Raw genomic sequence first — 26,858 nt, 5'->3', positions numbered from 1 at the left:
ACATTTGGCTTCCTCCTACTCGTACGCACGGGCGTCCGTCGATATAACACATGATATTTTTATGAAAATATGCACCCTTTTTCTTAAAAGTTGATGGAGAGGGGGAAAATTAATCGTATGAAGTCGGGGTATTCAGTAATGAGTACAGGAGAAACTATATTTCACTGATTTTCATGATTCATCCCATTTGATTAACTCATCTATTCGTGTTTTGGGGCTAATCTTTCCCTTACGCATTGCTTTTTGGCAGAAGCTGTATGGAAAATGCACCTTTTTTTACATAGATAGATAGATATTCATAGGCTATAATGCAAGGGCGAAGCGGGAGTGTGCTAGCTGGAATTGGCCTGGGAATATGGACATTTTAAGGCACTATGGAGAAATTCGATTAGGTAGCCCAAGTCTTATTTAGAATAATCGAACGAGAAATTGACGAGAATTAAAGGCGAGCTAATTTTAATTCACTGATCTTTCTTCCATGTCAAGTTTTTGTCGATACATATAACACGAAATTATATTATCCCACTTATCAACTAATGTTTCATTCATTGTCCTGATAAGGAAAAAAAATGTTTCGTCTATTAAATTGAATTTTTGGATTAAATTTATTTAGTTTATTTCATTTCTATATTCATTTTTTCAACATACAAATCAGGAAAACATGCATGAATACAAATAAATTACATTATTCAATACAAATCAATCATAATGGCAAAAATAAAAAAATCAGAGCTTTCACTATCGAATTGGTAATAATACGAAGTATCTTATCTGTTGTTTTCCGGACAGGTTGTCCGGACAATCGATTTTTTAGCAGCCATTTGGATTGGCAGAGTTTCATCAATTCTTAGTACAATGTGTTTTTAAGAGAGCAACATTAAAGAAGATTGCAAGTAATAAATTAGTATTTTCGTGTTAATCCAAAGACAAAAAGAAGGCTTCAAAGATTTAAAGTGTCCCGAACCCCCATCTTAAAAAATTAGTCTTTGACAGGCCCTCACCCTCATCATCCCTCGAAAAGCCAGAGTAGACAAGAGGCCGGGAATGCCGAATAATGTGGATGAAAATAACTTTCTGGCTCCCGATGGCGAAAGCTGGATCGGCTGGTTTGCCCACTCAACGGAAACAGATTATTCTTCGAATTCTTCGAATATACAAATATATATATAAAATGGCACCAAGCGGTGCCAAGTGGAAGCATGAAAAATGGCAGCAAGATCATTATCGATAGAGGGCGCTTGAACATTTCACATTTCTGTTCATTACGCACATGTTCACTGTCACTGAGGGGCCCGTTGAAAATCTTTCAATTGATTGTCAAATTTTTACCAGATACACTGAAATATGTCAGAACAGATGGAGGTATGTATTCACGTAATGTATTTGAAGTGCGTTGGAATGTCGATTTAAGTTTGAAATGCCTGTGATTGAGGTGTGTAATAAATTCTAGAAAATTTGTTGGCTTTCTTATTCGCGTCGGCACGCGAATTTCAATATGTGGTGCTATGCATTCCGTTCTTTGTTGTGAAGTGCGTGATACGTGATGAGTGAGTGCATGCAGAATGAACGTGATGCGTGATGATGGCTGGAGATGCGTTGCTTGCAGCGGGCATGGCAGCTGTCAAGTCGGCGCATCGCATGGCCCAAGGAAAGCCACTCGCACGGCCCAAGGAAAGCCACTCGCACGTTAGAAATAGAATACTGTAAACGCTGTTATTTTTCGCGGGATTAATTTTTCGCACTTGGCGGTTTTAAATAAAACATATTCACGGTTATTTGAAATTCGCGCTGCACACTCCATTATCCATAATCAAAGTCACTTGCCCATCTGTGAATGGTTTTAATTAAAATTTCAGCAATGAAATTGTATTTTCTGATCATAATTCTAGCTCAAGGGTGGCATAATTCAGCATTTTTTGTATCTAATCATGAGCTTTTGTGACATTTAGCGCAACTTTTCTTTGCGGGCGGACATCGGGGAATGCAGAACGGAGGCGCTGCTGGCCTGGTCATGGTATGGACAGCCAAGCACCGGGGAAGGACCGGGGGATTACGGCTATCCAAAGTGCATGGGATCAATCAACAAACATGGGCGAGCGAACCAACATCTTCTAAACAACTAAACAGATATAAGCGTCAATCAAACAGCAAAAGCAATTTATATTTCAACAAAAATCATAATTTAAATACCGATCTGCGACTGTTATAAAGATGCGAACAAATTCTTGCGATGCACATGAAATTGGGGCTTAAGCATGCTTGCGTAAATGCCACTCTCTAGATCAAATTATGCAATCTCTGCCAAAACGATACACGCAATTGAACTGTGGTTCAAAACTTGCATTAAAATAGATGCTCATAAATTCACATATTTTTAAATTCGTGCTCGCCGATCTTGCCACGAAAGTTTCCACACCGCTAAAATTTCCACTTTTACAGGAGTGCAAGTTTGACAGTTCGTACAGAATCCAATGAAATGACCAAAGTGTCTGTATAAATAAAACGCATGTACTGTGCCAAAGGATTCTGGAAGAAATTGTGTAATTGCTGAGAAATCAGCAAATAAGCACAGGATTCGGGTAGAGCGTCGGGCCCGACGCTCTAAGCAATAATTATACATTGTCCCATGTGCGCTTATCTGTGTTGGGGATCTTCGGTGTGAACATTTTTCAGCGTAGATTTCAAGATTTCACAAAGTTCAGTTAATGTAACTGTACCAGATCTAGATCCTCGATGATATACTGACAATTAAGTCTTGTTTTACAGACTTTCTCATGAAATCAGTGTTTATTGCAACTGCTGGAATTTCTCTTTAAGTTTTGCTTAATTCCTCCTTTTGACAGTAGAGGCGCACAGCCAATTTGGGAGACTGTCTCCCATGTGGGAGATTATCTCCAATATCAGAGACTTTTGTAAAGAATTTGGGTATCCAATTTCAGAGACAGTCTCCAGTTAGGAAGACCAATTTCCTTTTCACATGAGCTGCAAAAGGATTCCCTATAGCATAAAACTTGTATGGAATACATGTAGGTGAATCATGAAATTCCAAGTCTGAAAGTGGTGAAGAGTAAGTGGTTTGAGATGTATACTACATATTGAGGAGAATCTTCAACAAGAGCATTTGATCTGGAAGATTACATGGAAAGATATGATAAAAAGCAATAAGGTTGGTCTGAATGTGGAGGATACTCAAGATAAAAAGAGTGGAAAGAGGAAATGTCTTCATGGTGCGATGTTCAGTAATCCTTGGAGGGAAATGCTAACTGATAGAAATAATGAAGATGATGGTGTAAAATGATTATAATATTGGTGGTGGTGGTGATGATGATGATGATTATGATGTTGATGATGATGATTATGATGTTGCTGATGAAGATGATGATGATGATAATGGTGGTGTTGGCAGTAGTGTTGGTTGTGGTGGTAATTATGATGGTGATGATGATGATGACGGCGACGATGTTGCTGATGAAGCCGATGGTGATTCTAATGGTGGTGATGATGATAATTAAACATATTTTGTCATCGTTTATATCTCTTCAGACACAAGTCCCAGTACCAGTGAATGGAGACGTTGGGCAGGGAGATGGACACGCAGATAAGAAGGTCAAAACAGAGGATATGACCTCAAAAGACTACTACTTTGATTCTTATGCACATTTCGGCATCCATGAGGTAAGGTAGCAAGTTCATCTGACATCTTTAATAGGCATTTATATAGCGCCATCTGTCTAGAAATAATCTACTCCGAGGCTCAATGTTTATTATTATAACCCCGGCTTTAGCTCGAGCTGCCGTTCAGCGCTCAGTGCATTAAGGAATTAATCCTGCCTGGTACCCATTTGCCTCACCTGGGTTGAGTGCAGCGCAATGTGGATAAATTTCTTTTGCTGAAGGAACTTACGCCATGGCTGAGATTCGAACCCATGACCCTCTGTTTCAAAGTCAGAAGACTAATCCAATGGGTCACAACGCTCCACGTATATCTTTAAAACTATGGGGATACAGATGCTGATTGGCTGAACTATTTCATGTGACTAGTTATTTTATATTGTGTTTCTATGACATCTGCACCGGCGACAATTGCTCCGCTGTACAATAATCGTCTATCGAGTGACTAATTCAACCCTGAATTTAACAATATACCCTACCCTAAGCCTATCATTAAACAATATTGCAACCCTAAGCTTTATAACCTAACCCTACATCTTAGACAAAATAAAGCCCAGAGCAATTGTCGCAGGAGCAAATGTCGTGTCACGAGTATAGTTAACAGGCTATTCGCTCATGTCTGCTACTAATGACTAGTTTTATGGACAAGCCGTGGTTTTGAGAAGAACTTGCATCACCATATTAACCAAAAAAAAACAAAAAAAAACCCATGATACATGTATATTGCCCATTATTGTGATTGGGGATTAAAATGGAGGCATTAAAAGGGAATGAAACCTTTGGAACAAATAGGCTTGTGTAGAAACAGAAAAATCAAAGAATAAGAATAAAGAAAGTTTGAGAAAAATCGGACAAATAATGAGAAAGTTATGAGCATTTGAATATTGCAATCACTAATGCTATGGAGATCCTCCTATTGGCAATGCGACAAGGATGTGTGATGTCACTGATGAACAACTTTCCCTTTGGTGGGCTATAAAATACCCTCAAAATGTCTCTTTTTGCTTTTTCTTATGATGATACAAACTCTTTATCCATGATGTATTCTTAAAAAATATGTAATACATATCCTCATGTAGAAAGAACACATGATCTATGGATAGATGTGATAAAAGAGGCAATTCAAGTGAAATTTATACTAAAGTAATGGGGAGAGTTGTTCACAAGTGACATCACACATCTTTGTCGCATTGCCAATTTGCTGTCTCCATAGCATTAGTGATCGCAATATTCAAATGCTCATAACTTTCTCAATATTTGTCCGATTTTTCTCTAACTTTTGTTGATCTGTTTCTTTGATTTTTCTGTTTTCACACAAGCTATCTTGTTCAAATGGTTTCATTCTCCTTTAAGCTGCCCCTCATCCCAATCTCCCCCCATGAGATCAGCTTAATCTTTTAAGTATTGTGTTGATATTTTTGTTTTACAGGAAATGTTAAAGGATGAGGTTAGGACGTTGACGTATCGTAACGCCATGTATCACAACAGACACCTGTTCAAAGGGAAGACAGTGCTTGACATCGGCTGTGGGACCGGATACTCTGTATGTTTGCTGCCAAAGCCGGCGCTGCTAAAGTCATAGGGGTAGGTCTTGTGCACATGTTCTGAATCGAGCTTAAAGACAAATGTCACTTGCAATGATTTCAGAATGAGTATCTATTTCAGAATAAGAACAAATCAAGTGACTTCCCTAGTATCTGTCTAAATTTTTATTAAACTCTGTGCAAAAAGGTTCTGGAAGAAATTTGTTTTATTATTGCCGAGTTCCCAAAACAAGCATGAAATTTTGGGTCTTTTTCTGAAGGCCATGTCACATTGTTTCATTCAAGCCTTGTGGGCGAGTTGTGGGAGACTGCCCACAACTCGCCAGCAAAAAAAAGTTTTGAGCTTGTTCATAAATTTTCTGTGTGCACTTCTGCTGTCAACTGCATGTGAGATACGTTCAAGATGCTATCAATCCGGACGACCTGCGGGCAGCAAACGTAGTTACTCGCAAGTCACATGCAAGGCTTGCATTGAAAGATGTGACAGAGCCTTGAGCAACAAAAATACACTGTCCCACATGGGCTTTTCTGTGTTGGGGATCTTCAGTGTAATTTTTTTTCAGCCTATATTTCATGATTTCACAAAGTTAACATTAATGTAACTATTCTTGGGGCCTGTTTCATTAAAAGACTAGCCACGTAATAGGGCTCAGCAGCCAATCATATTCAAGGTTCCCATGGTAGTTGCCATAATGGCAAAGTTACAACAGTTCCAAGTCCTTGATGAAACGGTCCGCAGATCTAGATCTACAATGATATAACGACAGTTAATCTTGGTTTTACAGACTTTCACATAAAATCAGTCTTTCCTGCAACTACTTTTATGGATGTCGGCTTTATCTGGGAGTTGATTATTAATTTGCTGATCCTAGGTTTCATGAAAAGCAATGGAAGAACATGCAAAAGAGACTTCTTTGTGGGAAAGCAAACTTGATGTTCCAGCAAGATATGTTTTCGGCAAAGCCTGGTTATAGCCTCAGAGAACTGTTAGGCCAGGGATTTGACACCATTTTTATTTCAATCACACAGTGTAGAACAGAATATCTGATTAGCAGATGTTGTGTAATATCACTGGAAATTGCCTACTGGTAATGAATACTGTAAAATGCTATGGAGCTATTTATAATTCTGGCACAATGACAGGTTGATTTATGTCTCTAACCATTATTTATGCATGATCTAAACAAGGAAGGAAAATTATGCTTGTGTGTTTTTATTAGTACTTTTATTACATTATTATTCCTTTGAGGTTTGAAAAGATTTTCTTTTAAATTGCTGTTTTGCTCAGTAAAATACATGGTTTGGAAGGAGTAGAATAAGGCAAAAAATGTTGTCTTATATTCACATTGTACATTTTCGTATTTCATATGAAGGACTGACTTATTTTCCCCTTGTTATCAATGATATTTATTTTCCAGATTGAATGCTCAAGTATAGTTGACCATGCAGAGAAAATCATCAAAGCAAATAAGTTGGATCATGGTAAGTTGTGATTGTGTCAATTATTCAAATGAGTGGCGTTGATAGACTTATATGATATGTTTATGAATTTCATTTACATGTAGTGATTGAGACCGTGAGGGGTAACGTTGAAGAAGTCACTCTAGCAGTATAGATGGTCGATAATATCAGGGCCTGTTTCAAAATTGTCGTAATCATGTCGGACGGAATTTGATAGCAAAAGAAGCTGTCATTTTTGTTAGAGGTAGTTTTCTTTAGACTTCTGTACAGGGACATGGAGAGCTTACATGACTTTCATCATGTATAAGTAACTTCCCAAGTATCTTTTCAAAATTTGTCTGTAAAAGGGCAAAAACTGACCATGTCGGACGGAATCGATAGAAATGAGGACCCTTGACTTTTCTTATTCAAGTTATTATTCTATCAAAAGTTTAACCCTATCTAGGCCGGGGTATTTTGGGAGTTCCTATGGCCGGGGGGGGGCCTCCCAGGCCCCCCCTAAGATCTCGGCCGTCGACCGCGCGATCGCGCCGAAAATTGGCACACGGGTTGCCTAGGACATAATCTACAAGATTGTATAGTAATTTATTTCATGCGAATTGCTATTAAGTGATTATGCTAATTTATGCGTAATTAGTATGCGAAATCATACTTTTTCCTCTAACTCCCTAAATAAAGCTCCAAATGTACTAATTTTTGGTTTAGAAACTCTTTGTGGTGTCCTAAGCAAGAGTACATGAAAAAAATGTGATATCAAATCATTTTCTTATGTATTATATTGTTTTTTGCAATTTCTTATGTATTTCTTTGTTTTTTGACCTTTTGTTTTTCATTGTTTTTTTCAATGAAATTTGTTGGGGACTCTTCTGTGATCATAAAAAGCATAAAATGAATACATTTAGACTAGCAAAACTAAAAATAATCATACATTTATGAAATTTGGTTGAAAACACAATTTGCATTGACTTTGTACACGAAATCACGTTTTTGAGCAATTTTCGGTCTGACATGCACTTGCATAATGTTGCGTAATTTCGGAACCACATACCCGGGTGACGCAAAATTGGTCTCAAAAGTTGCGCAAGACTTGAAAGTAAAAACTCAGTGAGCGGCGCGGTCAAAAAATTTCGCACGGCGAAAATATCGCGCGATTCGTTGAGGGGGGGGCCTCCGAGGCCCCCCCCGGCCTAGATAGGGTTAAGTGATAAGTGAGCAATTCACAGTCAAATAAACAGAAGAACAACCAAACATTAAATTCTCAAAAAAATCTTTATTCAAGGATTGTTGTCATGGCAACAGGAACAATTCAAAAACACATCATGTCGGATGGAACCAATCATGTCGGACGGAATGAAAATGTTACTTTTTTAGCAATTTGCCCAAATCATTAATTCCTTGCCTTTTGTAGAAAGGTCATCATGGGTACTAATGTTTTTCATAGTTAAAAAGATCTGACATCTATTTATAACTTTGTTACCATAGGAACATTGATGAAATTCCGTCCGACATGCTAGGTTCCGTCCGACATGATTAATAGCACACAGTCAAAATGCACTTAGCTGTTCAGTACAATTTTTGTACGATTCATTATTTCTCAGTAATGAAATTACCAGAATTATAGCATATCGTATCATCCCAATTTTTTTCTAATTTCATGAATTATGAGACTTTCAAATCGCAATAGTATTTTTGGTGAACAATGAACAATAAACAGTCTTCCCGTCAAAGTTGAATAACAATGCAATTCAAAAGAAAATGATTGCATAAGACCTCACAGAAAGTGGTGCAAACTTTCACTCAAGTTTGACAGCTTTAATATCAGAAATTAGACATTTTACTCTTGTAAATACATTTTTCAAGATAAATCATTCGGTGAAACCAGATAATCACATGCATGTTTTTCTTATGCACATACATCCACCAAGAAATACCAAGGTGTAAATTATCTCGCAACAAAATTTGGAAATAAAGCCAACATTATCTGCCAAAATTCGTAGGCAGAAAAGTTCTTATTCTCATATGAACTATTTACAAAAAAAAGGGAACAAATCCAAATACATGCACATTAACTTTCTGAGCAATCTTTTTTCATTACCCATCATTGTGTATTAACATAATATTTTTGAAATTCAATTATACATTTCTTTTTCTGTAATTAAAACTGTACCACAAGTTAATAAGATGATATAATGATTGGAACTGCTATTTAGATATTATGCTCTGTGCCCCAGTAGCATATACAATTTCACAATTACATAAAAGACAAATTTGTTTTTTTTTTTAGAAATATCATCTTACAAGTAATTCCCGTATTGACTCATGCCAATATACATCACTCCTGAATCCTGAAACTACACCCTGTATCTTGATGCAAATACATTTGCATCATGTTCATGAAACAAACTTGGAAACTTCTCAAAATTAAAGCTTTTCATATTAATATCATGTATGTATAGACCTGATAAAAGGTAGAAGGGTATTCATGCATCTCAATTCTAGGAAATGTATTTTCACAGTTACATGTTACATGTGAGTACATGCTCAAAAGTAATAATTGCCCTATGAATGGAATTTTTTTATTTCATTTCATTTCTTTTTTAGGGGGGGGGGCACATAACGCAGTATGCAATCAACCTGTTAATCTAGCTTTTCCCTTTTTTAAAGCTTAAAAATGTTTAAAGAAACTTTTGATTACTGTATGTGAGCACTTTGAAGAGGATGATTTTTAGCATAGAATTATGTTGTGTGTATTGCCAAGATCTATCCTACATCTATAAGCATCTGCTAAGATATTAAGAGTGATACTTATCCATAAAAATCCTTTGTATTTGAGAAAAATCTCCTTCACTGAGACACAACACATCGTACCTGAATCTGCTTACAGGAACTGGAGCTTCTTCCAGTTTGTGAAAGATAGATTGTGTAGGAAGGGATTTTATGTCTTCATGCTCATGGGTGAAAGCATTAATACCTACTCTCTTTTGCTGCAGAAAATCCATCTCTACAGATTTTCCCTCAACAGATCTTACAAGACCAACAAACCAGTAGTTAAATTCAGAGTAATAAGCTGCATACCACTGTCCTGGAATGCAACTTAATTCAGTTTGATCAGTCATGTCAGTTGCTACAGTATCAGCTATATCTGTTGCTATAGGATCACTTACATGTATGTCAGTGGGCACTGGCTCAGTCATGTCAGTTGCTACAGGATCAGTCATGTCGGTTGCTACAGGATCAGTTACATGTATGTCATTTGCCATGGGATAAGTCATGCCAGTTGCTACAGGATCAGTCATGTCAGTGGTACTTTGTTCCTGAGAACAAATGGAAGTGGGCTGACATTGTCTATTTCCTTTGACAATGTATGAGGCTTCTCGAAAGGGTGGTATTATATCTCCACTCTGAGGACTGACCTGATAAAAGGAAAGGACAACTTGATTATCTGTCACTTGTCGTTCTATGTATCTAACTTGCAGTGTCCCGGGTACTTTGGGAGGTTCAGCATTTTGCTCTATACCCACTTCCATATTTTCTGAAGAGACATACAAGACCTCTATATTCTTGATCACTAGATTGGCATATTCTGCAAATTCCTTGGCAGATCCGATTACTACATGGCCACTCATGACTTTCCTGTGAACAACTGACTTGACGGTGCCCCCCACTCCATCTACAGGCCCTTTGCCATGACTTGTTTCAAAGAAATGCCATTTTATTTTCATTGCTGGATCATACTGGGCAAGGAAAGCAAATACATGTTTGCTGCGAAATTGACATGCTGCACCATCTGAAAAAAAATGCACCGTGTCAAACTTTTGCTTTGCATTAAGATGTTTGAGCAGAAACCGATTGAGACCAAATACCACTTTAGCAGTATGGTCTGTTGTACCACTTACAAGTGCATAACTGTCACAAGTTATTTCAGATTTTTCACACCTATATACACAAACAGTGTACAAGCTGAATGACTGGTATCCAAAATATGCACTTTGAATTGCATTCTTTTGCTTATTATCATAATTCTCACTAAAATCAACATGGATCAGTAACTCATTTTCTTTCAAGTCTCCTTTTGTTTTTTGGTAGCTGATGTATTGCTTTTGCTTTAGATACATGTGCACTTTGATTTTGGCAACCTGTTCTAACAGTAAGGTAGAAGCCTCTTCACCTGTGACTGTTTTGGGTAATTTCTCTGGGTATTTTTTCCCATCATGGGTTTCCCAGGAGTAGAAGTGAACTTCTTCTACCTCCTCTAACTTTTGAAGACATGGTGAAGGACAATTATTACACTCACCATATGCACAAGTGCGGGAACCTTTGTCACATGTGAAAAGCTTCAGAATGTCCTCAGTTGAGTGAGGAATATCAATGTTAGAACAAGCCGTTCTGATACCTTCCACAAGTAATTCAAAGTTCTCGCACTTGGAACATAGACAACTGACACTGGGAATCTCTGCTTGATAAAGAATGTGTTTCTGGGACTTGATGAAACGGAATACAGATGAGAAAGATATCTCACTTCCAAACTTGTCAATAAAAGACTCATGGAGAGCATTAGGGTCTTTTGTTTGATTCAGCATGCCTGTTAGTTCACGCACATGCCAGAGCAGGTAGTGTTTAGGCTTATATTGCCTTTGCCCATCTACCATGCCTACATACACTGTGTCTCGATGACCTGGCATAGTGTATGATATCCCAGGTGTCTGCATAAAACCAAGCAGAAATTCCTCTCTGTCAGGAGAAAGAATTTTTTTGCGCCCTTTTTGCGATGGGCTACATTTTCTACGAAGTGACTCAAGAACAAAGTCCTTCTTATTTGGTGACAAATCTGTGGAGATGAGATTAGAGAGCAAATAGGCACGCTGATGGGAATCTTTGGGTAGATTACTGCGTGTTTTCTTCATACACCTGTAGAGAGACTGCTTCGTACTGAATGGACTGGATTTAGATGGTGGGGTAGATGGTTTGGTGGTGCATGCTGGCTCAGGAGTAGAAGCAGAGAATGTAGAGGATGTATTAGCTGTATTAGGAGCATGGATGGCAGTGGAAGCAGACGAGTTAGAAGTGGGATCAGAAGTTGCAGACTGATGACTAGTTGAGATAGAAGACAAGGAAGCATTTCTTGCTTTCATTCTCTTACGACACTTGTCTTTCAGAAGAGCAGACTCATATTTTTCCTTGTTTTGTTTAAGTTTTTGTCTTTCTTGACGTTTTCGATTTCTGTCTTTTTCTTTTCGATCTTGAGCATCAAGGGAGTCACGCCACTTTTTGCATCTAATTGCATTTTTTGAACGCTCCGACATTCTTGCAACTTCAAGGACTCTGAAAATCACAACCAAAACACGATAGCTTTTTCGCGAAATAAATTCATCAGGATGGTAAATTAAATAAGTTTTAAGTTCTTTGCACACATCCAGAATTTTTTTCTATTTTCACGGTTTATTTTTAGGATGTTATAACAAATTGTGGGATACAGTTTCATAAAAATTGAGAAACAAAAATTGATTTCAGGTATTATGAAAAATTATTTTTATCATTTTTATCATTATTATTTACCCTATTATTATTATCATTCACAAATTCAGATGTAAAACAGTGCACTCTCATATTGAATTGTAAAACAAGCAGACAATATTGCAGTCAAGTATTATTTTAACTTTCCACAAGACACTTGATAGATTTGTGCATAGGCTATAGCCCATGCACTGAGTTGCTAAAGTGCACAGAGTCCTCCCTTCCCCAATCCAAAAACATGAGCATCTTATGAAGTAGATTATCATTTTCTTCAGCTATATTTTGGGCAAATTTTGTATCCCACATGCATCTCTGAGTTTTAAACTTCTTACTATTCATTTAGAAAATGCTTAAAGCAATACATAATGTTAGTTTTCTACAGTAAAACAGGACACTACCTTGGCCAGTAAACACAAGTACTGGAAAGGTGAAAGCAAGAGGAATGTCCAAAGCCATGTGCTTTACATATTGAAAGTGTACATCACTTCTGACCAATCAGATTGCAGGAAAATACCATACCTAAGTACTGTTTAATTGTGTGTAAGTTTGTGTATTGTGTGTGTCCAGAATCTGAACTGTAATATATGAGGTTATTGTACACTGAAAGCTGCAGAACAGAAGTGTAATCTGTGCTATCTCAATAGATTCCGTCCGACATGCCACTTTCATGTCGGATGGAAAAAAAAGTTATCCTTATTTTTTCCTACTTAGGTGCAGGTAAATTTTAAAAATCATCATTCATTCTAAGACTACAATCAATTCATTGATACTTGGCTGGGAAAAATCTATAAAATTGTCAATTGTTTTTCTGAGGGAAAACTTCTTGGAAATTTTTTGCATGTCGGACGGAAAATTTTGAGTTACCTTTTCTAAAATTGCAGGAATCATTCATGTCTACATATATGATTCCAGTTAATGTATAAAAAGGATGATTGATATATATGTTAATATTTATAAACATGCAGTTTCAAAACAAAGATATTAAGTGTTACCTAGGACCATTTAATTTCAGAGAAAGAATTCCGTCCGACATGCTTTCAAATTTGCATCACGTTATAAAATTTGCGAAAAATTCAAGAAAAGTTGTAAAAATTGAATGGATACTTATACTTCATGAAAGAGGAGATATGAATCATCAATAAAAAATGAGAAAACATCGTTTAAAAACAATTTTCAAAAATAAGCATGATGGTTACCAATTTTGAAACAGGCCCATCACATGGATATCATTCTCTTTAGTGATCAAGATCTTGAGGGTCGAAGTTCAAGAGGTCACTCTACCTGTAGATATTTAATATAAATTTTGCAGGTTTATTATTCTCTTAAGTGATTCATGAATTTTGTTTAATGAATGAGATTGTGAAGGGTAAAGTTGAAGCGGTCACTCTACTGGTACAGATAATTGAAAATGTGACATGTATATGATTCTTGTGAAATCATGTGGAGTAAACTGGAAGAAACCACTCTACCGGTAAATAGTTGACAATATCACGTTGATTAATTTGTTATTCTCTTTTAGTGATTGACATTGTGAGGAGTAAAGTTGAAGAGGTCACATAGTTGATGATATCACATGTTTTAATTGTCTTTTAGTTATTTAGATTGTTTGGGCAAAGTTGAAGAGGTCGTTCTACTGGGAGTTAATTGATAATATCCCATGTATTGTTATCTTTTAGTGATTGAGATTGTTGCATATAAAGTTGAAGAGTTCACTCTTTCAGTAGATGGTTGATAATATCACATGTTTATCATTCTCTTAAGTGATTGAGATTGTGAGGGGTAAAGTTGAAGAGGTCACTTTACCGGTAGATAGTCGATAATATCTCATGTTTATTATTCTCTTTAGTAATTTAGATTGTGAGGGGTAAAGTTGAAGAGGTCACTTTACCGGTAGATAGTCAATAATATCTCATGTTTATTATTCTCTTTAGTGATTTAGATTGTGAGGGGTAAAGTTGAAGAGGTCACTTTACCGGTAGATAGTCAATAATATCTCATGTTTATTATTCTCTTTAGTGATTTAGATTGTGAGGGGTAAAGTTGAAGAGGTCACTTTACCGGTAGATAGTCAATAATATCTCATGTTTATTATTCTCTTTAGTAATTTAGATTGTGAGGGGTAAAGTTGAAGAGGTCACTTTACCGGTAGATAGTCGATAATATCTCATGTTTATTATTCTCTTTAGTGATTTACATTATGAGGGGTAAAGTTGAAGATATCCCTTTACCAGTAGATAGTTGATAATATTTGCATGTTTATGATTGTCTTTTAGTTATTTAGACCGTGTGGGGTAAAGTTGAAGAGGTCGCTCTATTGGGAGTTAGTTGATAATATCGCATCTATTTGATTCTCTTTTAGTGATTGAGATTGTGAGGGGTAAAGTTGAAGAGGTCACTTTACTGGTAGATAGTCGATAATATCTCATGTTTATTATTCTCTTTAGTGATTTAGATTGTGAGGGGTAAAGTTGAAGATATCCCTTTACCAGTAGATAGTTGATAATATTTACATGTTTATGATTGTCTTTTAGTTATTTAGACCGTGTGGGGTAAAGTTGAAGAGGTCGCTCTATTGGGAGTTAGTTGATAATATCGCATCTATTTGATTCTCTTTTAGTGATTGAGATTGTGAGGGGTAAAGTTGAAGAGGTCACTCTATCGGTACATAGTTGATAATATCACATGTTTATGATTGTCTTTTAGTTGTTAAGATCATGTGGGGTAAAGTGGAAGAAGTTGCTCTACTGGGAGTTAGTTGATAATATCACATGTTTATTATTCTCTTTAGTGATTTAGATTGTGAGGGGTAAAGTTGAAGATATCCCTTTACCAGTAGATAGTTGATAATATTTACATGTTTATGATTGTCTTTTAGTTATTTAGACCGTGTGGGGTAAAGTTGAAGAGGTCGCTCTATTGGGAGTTAGTTGATAATATCCCATGTTTCATTCTCTGTATTGATTGAGATTGTTGCGGATAAAGTTGAAGAGTTAACTCTTTCAGTAGATGGTTGATAATATCACATGTTTATCATTCTCTTTAGTGATTGAGATTGTGAGGGGTAAAGTTGAAGAGGTCACTCTACTGGGAGTTAGTTGATAATATCGCATCTATTTGATTCTCTTTTAGTGATTGAGATTGTGAGGGGTAAAGTTGAAGAGGTCACTCTATTGGGAGTTAGTTGATAATATCGCATCTATTTGATTCTCTTTTAGTGATTGAGATTGTGAGGGGTAAAGTTGAAGAGGTCACTCTATTGGGAGTTAGTTGATAATATCGCATCTATTTGATTCTCTTTTAGTGATTGAGATTGTGAGGGGTAAAGTTGAAGAGGTCACTCTACCGGTAGAGAAGGTTGATATCATCATCAGCGAGTGGATGGGCTACTGTCTCTTCTACGAATCCATGCTCAACACCGTTCTCTTTGCAAGAGATAAATGGCTCAGTGTAAGTACATATCTCAAGTTCATTGTTGACTTTTGCAGTTGTTTATGTAGGCAGGGCTCAACATTAGCAGTGGCCCGGGGCAACCATAAATGAGAGTCGGGCCACCAAAATTTTGTAAAAGCCAACACTTGGTGGCCCGGTTGGGCTACCAAAGTTTTGATAAATTGTAATGTTTTCTATTGTTTTAGGGCCACCAAAAATATGAAATTTATGATTTTGGTAGATTGTTTGGGCCACCAAGAGAAAAAGTTAGTGTGGAGCCTTGATGTAGGCCTAATAACTTATTTGTATATACATGAAATATTATGCAGCATTGGTATTGCTCTTACAGATAAATGCCAGTTGAAACGATTTCAAATTATTTCATACAGAGGCAAATAAAAATGTCACACAAGTATCTGTTTGTGTGAATGAAAAAAACATGTGCTAAATAAGTCAGAAAGAAATTGTGTCATTGCTAAGAAATTAGCACAATAAGCATGTCATTATGAGGACTTTTCTCCCATAAAATATATCACTACCCTGGATGTGCTTATCTGTGTTGGCATTCTTCAGTGTGATCGTTATTCAGCTCATAGATATCGCAAAGTTCAGTTGATGTAACTGAATGAAAATTGGGAGTTTTGGCAGTAAACTGCACGTCTGTAAGTCAAAGTCGGCTTCGAAAACAAAGTTGACTTACACTTACTGTTACAATTACTGTTCTTACTAAGGTTAGTACTAAAAAAATTCTCACATGTATGTTACGATCTCTTATTGGTCTATTTGTGTGAAATTGTTTTTGTGATCCTTCATATTTCAGAAAGATGACGGCCTGATCTTCCCAGACAGAGCTACGTTACATGTCACGGCTATCGAGGACAGGCAGTATAAAGATGAGAAAATCAATTGTAAGTTTTTCTTTCATATGTAAATCCTAAAAAGCCAGGGGGTCAAATCAACACCCCTCCCTACCCCCCCCCCCATGATTGCAATTTTCTAGACCATTCCACTTGCTGAATTTTTACTTTCAAGTCTCATGCACCTTTTGAGAATAAATTTTTGGCACCCAGGGCCCCGTCTTACAAAGGTTTGCAATTGATCCAATTAATCGCAGCTATGGATAGCCAGCAACATCAACATCTATTTACATGTTCAAAATATTTTCTAGCTTTGAGGTGTATTCCTGCATTCATTGTTTTCTTGAAATTTCACTGCGCTTCTCTTTATTTACAAAGGACATTGTGCAAATTTCTTTGGGGAAAAAAATTGACACTGTTGGATTTCCATAGAGATTGATTGGATCAATTGTAACTCTTTGTAAGACGAGGTCCAGGTGCCTGTTCTTAAACCATTTAAAACAATTAATGTAGTAAGCTCCATAGCGGTGTATTTAAAATATTAAATAGCATATTTAATTTGTAGATAGGTTGATTGTTGACAACTTGCTTTGATTGTTTTCTCTCAGACTAGGTTGGGATAATGTATATGAATTTGATATGAGCTGTATTAGTTAAGGTTGATGATTGTGTTTGATGCGGAAGCGTTTTGGTGTAGCAGTTCTGAGACTCTCGCTTTGTAATCAGAGAGGGTCGTGTGTTTGAATTCATCCGCAGCCAAGCGTCAATCCACACTTAACCACTCTCCACCCAGGTATATAAATGGGTACCTAGTAGGATGCGAAAGCCTGTGTACAAGTATGCCTAGCAATTGATTCTTTGAACTCTTATTGGAATGCTCCCCAGGGAAAGTAAAAATTGTATATATTGTGTGTTGGCATGCAAGGATCCGATGACCAGGTTAATGATAACTGCAATGTAAATCAAGTAGAAACATAATGCATAAAGTGCGATATATATGCATAGTTATATGTAAATGTTATTTTCTGTTGACTAGGGTGGGACAATGTATACGGATTTGATATGAGCTGTATCCGGGATATCGCCATCTCAGAACCTCTGGTAGACGTTGTCGATCCCAAACAACTGGTCACCAACTCGTTTCTTATCAAGGTAAGCTGCCAAATCCTCATAGTTGAGGTGGGTGTTTCATAAACTTTTTCTTAAAGTATGAGCGACTTTCTGAACGACTTCATTACATGTGCATGTGGTAAATGTTTCACACCAGATATTCATTGGTATTGATTTAGTTCCAAAGAAAGGGTCTAGCAGACCTGACAACCAGTACATTTTTGCAACCAAAATACGGCATTACGTTTTTTCTTTAAAAATTTTTTTGTGTGTGTGTTTTTTTTTACAATATCGTAATTTATTGAGAAAAATCATCTTTATATTTCTCTATTTCATAAAACTTACACAAATATGGTTATTAGATCAATTTGATTTCAGGTAACTTTTATGTTTTCAATCATTTTGTTAAAACCAGGTGAGATATACACATGTTTACATTTGTTTTTCATCTGCAAGAGCTGCAGTGCGCGTTCTACCTTGCATGCAGCTTGAGCGCCGCGATGAGCGAGTGCTTGCATTTTATTATGAAATACACTTTTTAGGGGAAAATGCACCTTTTTTATCACAGAATGCACTTTTTCATTCCCAGGAGTTGGCAGGTCTGGTCTAGAGTTGTTCTTAAAATTACTCATAACTTACAAATAACTTTATGAATACCCACCATTGTCCAGTTACCATTCTTTCTGTTTTTAGTCCTCAAATGTTTATGAAACCACTCCTTAAACTCCCACCCTGCTGAACTTATTTTGCAACTCTTGTTGTCTCACAGGAGATCAGTATGTATACAGTGAAGGTGGAGGATCTGACGTTCCAGGCTCCGTTCCAGCTCATCGTTCACAGAAATGATTACATCCAGGCGTTAGTGACGTACTTCAATATAGACTTTACTATGTGTCACAAGAGGACTGGCTTCTCAACATGTAAGTAATAATATTGGTAGTGGTACTGGTATGTTGTGATAGTGGTTGTGGTACCGCTAGTCGCAACCTAAATTTAATCAAATATTTAAAGGGGAATCCAGCCTTGGCCATAAAATTTTATGTTGGGAAGGAGAAAAATAAATTAAACAGAATGGTGAAAGTTTGAAAGAAATCGGACAAGCAATGAGAAAGTTATAGCTGCTTTAAAATTAAGATCACTAATACTATGTAGATTTCAAATTGGCAACTGTGTGAGTAAATTATGACAAGGGGCAAGGACAACTTTCCCATAGGCCATGTACTTTATTATCAGGGATTTGTGGTTTTCTCCTAAATACCCATTCCCCTGGGGCAGTAATCTAAATATAACCCAGGTAGTATATTGTAGTATGTCCTCATGAAAGAAAAATGTAATTTGAAATAAAACTTTTGGGAAAAATGACATTTTAGCCATAATATGTATTGGAGTACATGGAAGAGTAGTCCTTGCCTTACATCACTATGACATCCCATATGCGGCCAATTTGAAGTCTCCATGGGTATAGTGATTACCAATATTTACAACTTTTAAAAATTCATAACTTTCTTGTTATTTGTCCAATATTGTTCAAACTTTCACCTATCAACTTGTCTGATTTTTCTTTTCCTTATAAAGACAAGTTTTTATTTGGGTTGGATTCCCCTTTAAAGAAATGAAGATTAATGCTCTCAAATAGTCATGGCTGAATCCGTTTGTGAAGTGAAGCCAACATGGACAAATCGGCTCAGGACATGTAAAATGTTTGCTTGTTTTATGCAGTAGCAACGTTCAAGATCTGACTGATAATTGCTTTTGTCAATCTATTTCACAGCACCCGACTCCCACTACACACATTGGAAACAGACCGTGTTCTACCTGGATGACTACATCACTGCTAAGAGAGGTGAAGAGCTCTACGGAACGTTCTCCATGAAACCCAACGCAAAGAACAATGTAAGTATGAATGCTCCGTCTCTTTCCTTAGGCCGCTGAAACTCGATGTTGAGTTTCCCGTCGCCCGCCCGCGTTATGAAATTTGGCCCGCGTTTGAAAATCAAATTCTGAAAATAATTCATTATTTTACTATTTTGACATAGATCTAGATTCAAAAGTGATATAAAACATTTATATAAGCTTTTCACTCACACAATTACTTGTATATCTTGTAAATACCTGTAAATATTTTCTTTCTAACTCAATACACGGGAGCGACAAGCGATTAGGCCATCGTGTGTTTTGGAGTCGCTCTCGCAACTGCCAAAAGCTGCAAAGTACCGAGCGACTCCCAACATGAAAATCGCTCCCGTCCGTGCCCATCCATTTTCCCATTTACGGCTGCATTATAGTCAGACAGCCAGGCCAGCGCAGCCGCAGTTTGAACTTTCATGCATCGTCGCATTCTGACGTGTAACTGGGTGGACTTTTTAGAATCACAAGTGCGGCGCTTCAGAAAAATGCGTATCGAGTTTCAAACTCTCGATATCTCATGTACTATTTTTCAAAACGATGCACGGCGCTATCGCCGTAACTTTTATAGCAAAAATTCCCTTTTCTATTGGATAAATTTTGTAAGATACCATCCTAAATTTGCAAAAAAATAAGATCGTGAGCTCTGAAGAAAATCACAGTTTTTTTTATTAGATTAATTTTCGGATATTTCACTTCTCAAATCTGAACTAAGCCACTTGGTGCCAAGGAAATTTGGTGCAGATCCAGCAGTTTTCAGTCCAAAATGAGGATTTTCTGTTGTGATCTTTGGTAACTGTCACTGCCCGAGTGTATACATAAATTGGCGTTAATGCAGTTTCATACTCTCCTGTATTGCGGTGATAATTTACTGTGAGCTGCAGTGTGTGTTGCAGTGGTGATTGACTGAGAGCTGTGCTATGTTCAGTGGCTGAGCTGTGCTAGCGTAGGAATAGAGCTATTATGGCATAGCCTAGCTTGAGAAATAGTTGACATGGTGACGTTAGCTGTCAGGCTGTGATGCATTCAATGTTTCATAAAATAATTTTCAAGTGAGTTTTAGTCAAAAAGTATTTATGACAAGGATTCCTCGGAATACAATTCTGTTCAAATTTGATAAACTTCATCCTTGGGCTAGAAACAAACAATAAACATTAGATGTATGTAAATGGACAACAATTAAGAAAATAATCATTCAACAATTAATTACAATGAAGAAAAAATGGCAATTAAATAAACAATGTTTAACATTAAATAAATTTGTAAACAAGCAGGAAAAACTGCGATGAGAAACCATGCGCTGAATCACTTTTTTAAAAATGGCTCTCGAAAACTGAAAATGGCTCTCCTTTATTTTTCAAAATGGCTCCCTGAAAATAAAAAGTAATTTCAGCACTGTCCAGTACATGTCAATAAGGTAGGGAGGCGTCTCAGTGAGAAGGAATATTAAAGGGACATCCAAGCAAAGAATCGGTGTTATTTGTTAATATGTGACGTATCCCCTACCACTACCAAGCCACCTTAGATCTACAAATTATTATGAAACAGCAATACAATTCACTCCATTTCAAACATAACTCAAATGAAGATATAAACAGTGTTTATGTTCAGATATTAAAAATTTATTGAGTGTATTGCAGAAAATGTCCAAATTAACAAATAAAAGTGTGTTAAAAGGTTACAAAAGGTCAAACTTTCATCTTCTGGAAAATAATGAATAAGGAATAATGAAATCGGTTCCTCATTATGAGCTGGAAAAAATGGGACGGGAAACTCAACATCGAGTTTCATTGGCCTTATGGGGGCTTTCACACCAGGGGCAGGGAGTGCTTCACAAAGATTTAAGTGTGACTAAAGGCATACTGGGGTCCCTCCGTTTCCATCTAAATTTAATTTCTATTGAAAAATAGTATACATATTTAAAACCTACAATGCGTTGCCCAAATTGTCTAAGTGTTTTTTTCACAACATATGTATTATTATGATTTTTTTTTTGCAATGGATAAAAATATCTATGTTTATATATTGTATACAATTTGTTTTTGTTTGATGGAAGTGACATAAATAAATTTGAATTTGAATACTCGATGCCGATGCACACGTGCTATTTAACGCACAATCTCATTGATAAATACACAGCAGCACACGGCCTATGTGCACTATCTGATCAATGCCTTAACGCGTTGTATAATGCATCCAACTGGGAAGTTAAGTGTGACTCCAAGTCACACTTAAAGGTAAATGCTAGTTTTGGTAATGATATCAAAATGAGTTCGTACAGAATCCAATGAAATGACCACCAAAGTGTCTGTATAAATAAAACGCATGTGCCAAAGGATTCTGGAAGAAATTGTGTAATTTGCAGAGAAATCAGCAAATAAGCACATGATTTGGGTAGAGCGTCGGGCCCGACGCTTTAAGCAATAAGTATTCATTGTCCACGTGCGCTTATCTGTGTTGGGGATCTTCGGTGTGAATATTTTTCAGCATAGATTTCAAGATTTCACAAAGTTAAGTTAATGTAACTGTACCAGATCTAGATCCTCGATGATATACTGACAATTAAGCCTTGTTTGACAGACTTTCTCATGAAATCAGTGTTTACTGCAACTACTGGAATTTCTCTTTAACTTCTTGTGAATGAAAACATGCCCTGACTATGACATGTATTCGAACCCATGACCCTCTGTTTCAAAGGACGAGAGTCACTACTGCTAGACCTCACATTATCCTGAGATCAATTAATTCTGTCATAATCTGTATTTTAAAGATAGAGTAAGCCCTTTGTTCCCTCTCTTAACTACAAAATGTTTTTTTTTTGTTCTGAACATGAAATAAAAGGAAGCTGATTCTTTCAGTTTTTTGTTTCGTGTTTCTCTATTAACATGTGAAACATTAGGAATATACACTTACAAATTGCTCTGTGATATCTGTTAATGAAAGAGCTGCCATTGGACATCAGGAAGCAAGTGACTTATGAACTGAAATAAAGTTCTAAATGTGTTCTTATACCAATTGATTTCTTCCTGTCGGAAAAAAATGTCATTGTAAAACGCTGGAGCTGCTTTCAGATGTAGCTGGTTGACCAGCATGCTAATGCATCGGTTTCATAAAAATATCAGACTATTTCTTCTCTTTTTTTCGGAATTGGCGCCTCTATTACTTGCTTCTTTATGTCGAAGTCGAGCCAATTGAATACAAAAGCCGTTTCTTACCACTTATTCTTTCCTAACAGTATTTGTTGCTTTTTTTGTTTTGTTTTTGCAGCGAGACTTGGACTTTGAGATTGGAGTGGAGTTTTCCGGGGAGCTATCAAACTTCAAATCAAATTTCACGTATCACATGCGATAGATGACGCCCCTCATGAACCCATAGGGATACAGGTCAATCTGCTTTTGCTCATCAAATTGGGAGCATTCATCCAAATTGGCAACATTCACATTTGCAACACTCAGTTGCTCATCTATTTTCACAATTCAAAAATATTAATATGGGTATGACATCAGTTGAAATCAACCTCAATAGCATATTATTATACAAAGCAGTTGTCAATTTGCATTTTTAAACAGTGTTTTGCTGTTTTAATCGCATTGCCAATTTAGTGTGTAATGATTACCGAAGTCAAACAGCTTTTATTCTGGAACAGCACAACATATAAAGGGGGTTCCACATGAGATCACAAGCAGCCATGTTGAAGGACATAACAATAACCTTTGCATTTGACCATAAAAAAGAAAAAAAAACAATAATTGACCGTGGTTTGATGCACAGGTTTTTATTGTTTATCCTCCATAGGGATCCACATTGCACTGCAAGTGGTGTAAAAATATTCAGTTCATTCTATGAATTCCTATATCCTCCATAAATTAAATCTTAGTATACTGATTGGTTCAAACAGCTTCATGTGGCCAAACATATTCCAGCTATGCTGTTGAAGTAAAAATGCCCACTAAAGAAAGTTTGCTATTCCGTGATATCAATGATGGAATAGTGCACTAGTCCATCTTTGATGTCGATCACAGATATTGCAATATCTTGGACACACCGGTCAGCGAGGTGATCTCTCCCGGGCAAGTCCCATGAAATCCGTGTCTCGCTGGGCGCGTGGCTTCAAGAAAATTAGGTCAGTCAACGCAGCTCGTTATCTATGTTTTGGTTCAGATTTTTCAAAAGGATGAACTATGAGTACAACAACTAGATTATCAAGATCTATTGCTCTAGCTCATTGAAAGTAGGTTATAAAACAAATATACCAGGCCTTTATTTCGAAAGTATAGAGGGAATTATTCATCCCCGGTTGTACTGGCAATGTTGCTCATGTATTTTCCCCGCGGGTGATATAGTATTGACAGTACAACTTCGGACAAATAATTCCGGCAATACTACCGGTAACTCAAAGCCTGGTATATTTGTATGATTTTCAATAGGGTGATGCCATTCCTAGCATTCACGTCAAAGGGGAATTTCGAAAGTGCCTCCCTACGGAAGCACCACCAGTATACAAATGATGCACAGATGTGAGTGCATCTGTAGTAGGTTTGTGAGCATTAGGTAACTATGGGACTGTTAAACCCACGAGGTGCAGCTGAGTGAGTTCAGACTAGCTTCCATAGTTACTGCATGCTCAGTAGTCCCACTGATGCACGAACATACCTGTGTATCATTTGTTTTATAGAATAGTGGCTTTTTTGGCTAAAAATCTAGTTTTTTTACAACCATGGATAAGTCATTACTGACGCATGGCAAGCCATGCACCCGGTAAATTTTCCATGCAGTAGTAACTACAGTTTGCATGGCAGAGTAACCGCATGCATGGCTGGCCATGCGTTGGTAATTACTTATGAATGATACTCATTCTACAATATGGGTCAACTCGAGATTCCATGCCTCTGTTGATATCTGGAGCCAATTTTTTCTCCGTTATGAGAGAAGACCACCTTGAAATAAAGCTTATGTTTGATATATCTTTAATAGGAGTAGAAAATAAATATCAGTGAAAATTAAATTTGTGAGCTGATTCATATTACAATTTATTAAGTAAGAAATTTTAAAGTGGCAATTGAGCACACATGAATTAGTAACATAGGCATATTGTCCGTGTGCTATTAAAACCATGTATCTCAGAATATTCAACATTATGAGGACAGCGCAGAGAGAGTCGTATCTCTTTAAGTATTATAGCAATGCTGGCAACCTTATGTTGTCTTAACATAGTTTCCTTATTTTCGTGTCAAAGAATGGTTACCATTTTGTCATATCTCTAGAAATAGAGCTTACTGGTACTTTGGGCTGACATCAAATATTTTTGCTAACTTCATTGTTCAGTTCCACTCAATGCTCCGCAGTATCTATCAATAAAAAAATTCAGAGTAGACTTCACTGTAACCAGGGTCCGTAACACAAATGTTAGCGATTAATTGTATGCTTGATTTTCATGATTGATTGTACATTGTAGTCAATGCAATCAATCACAGAAAATTGTTCTACGATCATTGCTAAGCTTTGTGTTACGGGTCCAAGGAGGTCTTTACTCATTTCACAAAATAACTTTTGTGATCTTTGTGAGGCTTGCATGAGAAATTTCATTCTTTTATGGCATAAATTTGATTTGATGGCCTGTCCCTTTATGAACATGTTTGTAAATCTGTCATCATTTTTTAATCATGGTGAGCTGAAAAATGTCTTTTTACTGATTTTTGTACTTTTTATTATGTTTTATCGAAGAAATTTGAAATTTTGGTGGAATTCTGACTATTATGGTAGGTTTTGTGCATCTCTTCAGGGTAAATATTAAATTGTCCGTATTTAAATACAGGTTCATATGAAGACATCGAAATGCACAGAATGTGATTTATGTATGCATCAGGCAGAATAATTAACAAGATAGGAAATTATTTCATTTTTTCCATCAAAATGTTATGTATGTATATTAAGATAAATAGGTGTGACCACCATTTTCTGCATTCTTCAAGAATAACTCTTATAGTTCTACTTGACACCTAACCTAAATCCTCTTTTTTAAAAATATTTTTTATTGCTGAAATTGGGGGATACGTGGGCAATGTCAGTTTCTCTTGTCAGCCTAATGGCGGGTTTTGAGGGAAGGGGGTAAATATCACTAAACGGTTGTTTCAGTGCCCTGTCTTACAAAGAGTCATGATTGATCCAGTCAATCGTAACTCTATGGCAATCCACCTGGGTCATAATTTTTTCCACAGGAAATTTGCAAAATGTCTGTTGTAACCAAAGAGTAACACAGTGAATTTTCAAGAAAACGATGAATGCATGAATATACGTCATAGCTAGAAAATATTTTGAACAATTATGAATAATAGATGTTGACGTGGCTGGCCGTCCATAGTTGCGATTGTTCGGATCAATCACAACTTTTTGTGAGACGGGGCCCAGCTCTCATTACACCTTATTGATTGACACCATTCATATTTCATCGATTTGTTAACAAATTGCACAAAAAAAGAAGCTCTTTCAATCAGCCCCATTTGATGAAAGCTTAAATTGTAGTGCAAGGAATAATAATGAGTAGAATCATACTTCACTGTGGCAAGCCTCTTTCCTAACGGTTTGTTCTAAACATCAATTTCTCAAAAAATTTTGGAGTCGTGTTCACATGACCCAAGATGCAATGTTCCTATGGCATCCTATTATGAGTAAATATTTTTGTCCATTTTCTTCATAATAATCTGTCTATAATATCTATATCTGTCTATGGTTGATAACACCCTGAAAATGGCTGATGTGCGATGTTCCATACCACACACGTGGCTTGTCATAATTAAGTGTAAATTTGTTCCTTTTAACCCCTTCCCTCTTGTCCGCCTATATTTTACATGTCTGCAGTGCGATATATTAACATGCATTTTAATGGACCACTTTATACATGAAGGCCTCTTCTGTAATCTTAACATGCAAGTATCTCTGATTTAATAAGAATCATTCACTTGGGTGATATGTGAGCGAACTTCTGGCAAGCATTAGGGTTGTGATTTGAATTCGATGTAGTAGAAGCTTGCCAGGGCTGTTATCAAATGTGGAGTGTTTCATGAAGCAAATTGTCTGTGATTTTCTTTGACTCATTTGCTCTTAGCCAATCAGGGGCAAGCATTTCAGTAGCTTATAACTTGAAATAATGACTATTTGTTTCATGAAATACTCCCCTCATAATGTAGGGGGAAAGAGCTTTTGTATATTATGTGAAGCAGTTGACAATCTGCGAAACTGTAACTCGCTGTTTGCTGCCCTCTATTGGCTTCTTATGGTGTAATTAAGTATGTAGCAGCACAACGGCAAGATTTCTTTGTAAAGTTGCATTACTGTATAGATGGTATTTAAAGTCATTTGTACGTTA

The 26,858-nt window shown here is 36.6% G+C and overlaps 2 protein-coding genes across 2 annotated transcripts; one reads left to right on the top strand and one right to left on the bottom strand.

The window, feature by feature from the left end:
• The first annotated feature begins 1,245 nt into the window (after window positions 1–1,245).
• On the top strand, window positions 1,246–26,858 carry LOC121421101 (protein arginine N-methyltransferase 1-like). Its single transcript, XM_041615723.1, is given in 11 exon segments — window positions 1,246–1,362; window positions 3,544–3,675; window positions 5,102–5,207; window positions 5,210–5,256; window positions 6,635–6,698; window positions 15,493–15,638; window positions 16,441–16,528; window positions 17,514–17,629; window positions 18,357–18,507; window positions 19,359–19,480; window positions 22,760–26,858. Coding segments are annotated over 11 exon segments (1,074 nt in total). The 5' UTR covers window positions 1,246–1,344; the 3' UTR covers window positions 22,844–26,858.
• On the bottom strand, window positions 9,280–13,401 carry LOC121421100. The gene has a single exon (XM_041615722.1). The coding sequence runs from the start codon at window positions 11,978–11,980 to the stop codon at window positions 9,470–9,472; it is 2,511 nt and encodes an 836-aa protein (XP_041471656.1). The 5' UTR covers window positions 11,981–13,401; the 3' UTR covers window positions 9,280–9,469.

This window comes from Lytechinus variegatus, chromosome 9, assembly GCF_018143015.1.
Source record: "Lytechinus variegatus isolate NC3 chromosome 9, Lvar_3.0, whole genome shotgun sequence".
Taxonomy (NCBI): Eukaryota; Metazoa; Echinodermata; class Echinoidea; order Temnopleuroida; family Toxopneustidae; genus Lytechinus; species Lytechinus variegatus.
Note: the sequence above shows the minus strand (reverse complement) of the source record. Positions and strands in the feature narration are given on the sequence as shown.

Excerpts from the sequence above, each read along its gene's own strand:
- LOC121421100 (XM_041615722.1), bottom strand. The coding sequence starts at position 11,980 with ATGTCGGAGCGTTCAAAAAATGCAATTAGATGCAAAAAGTGGCGTGAC.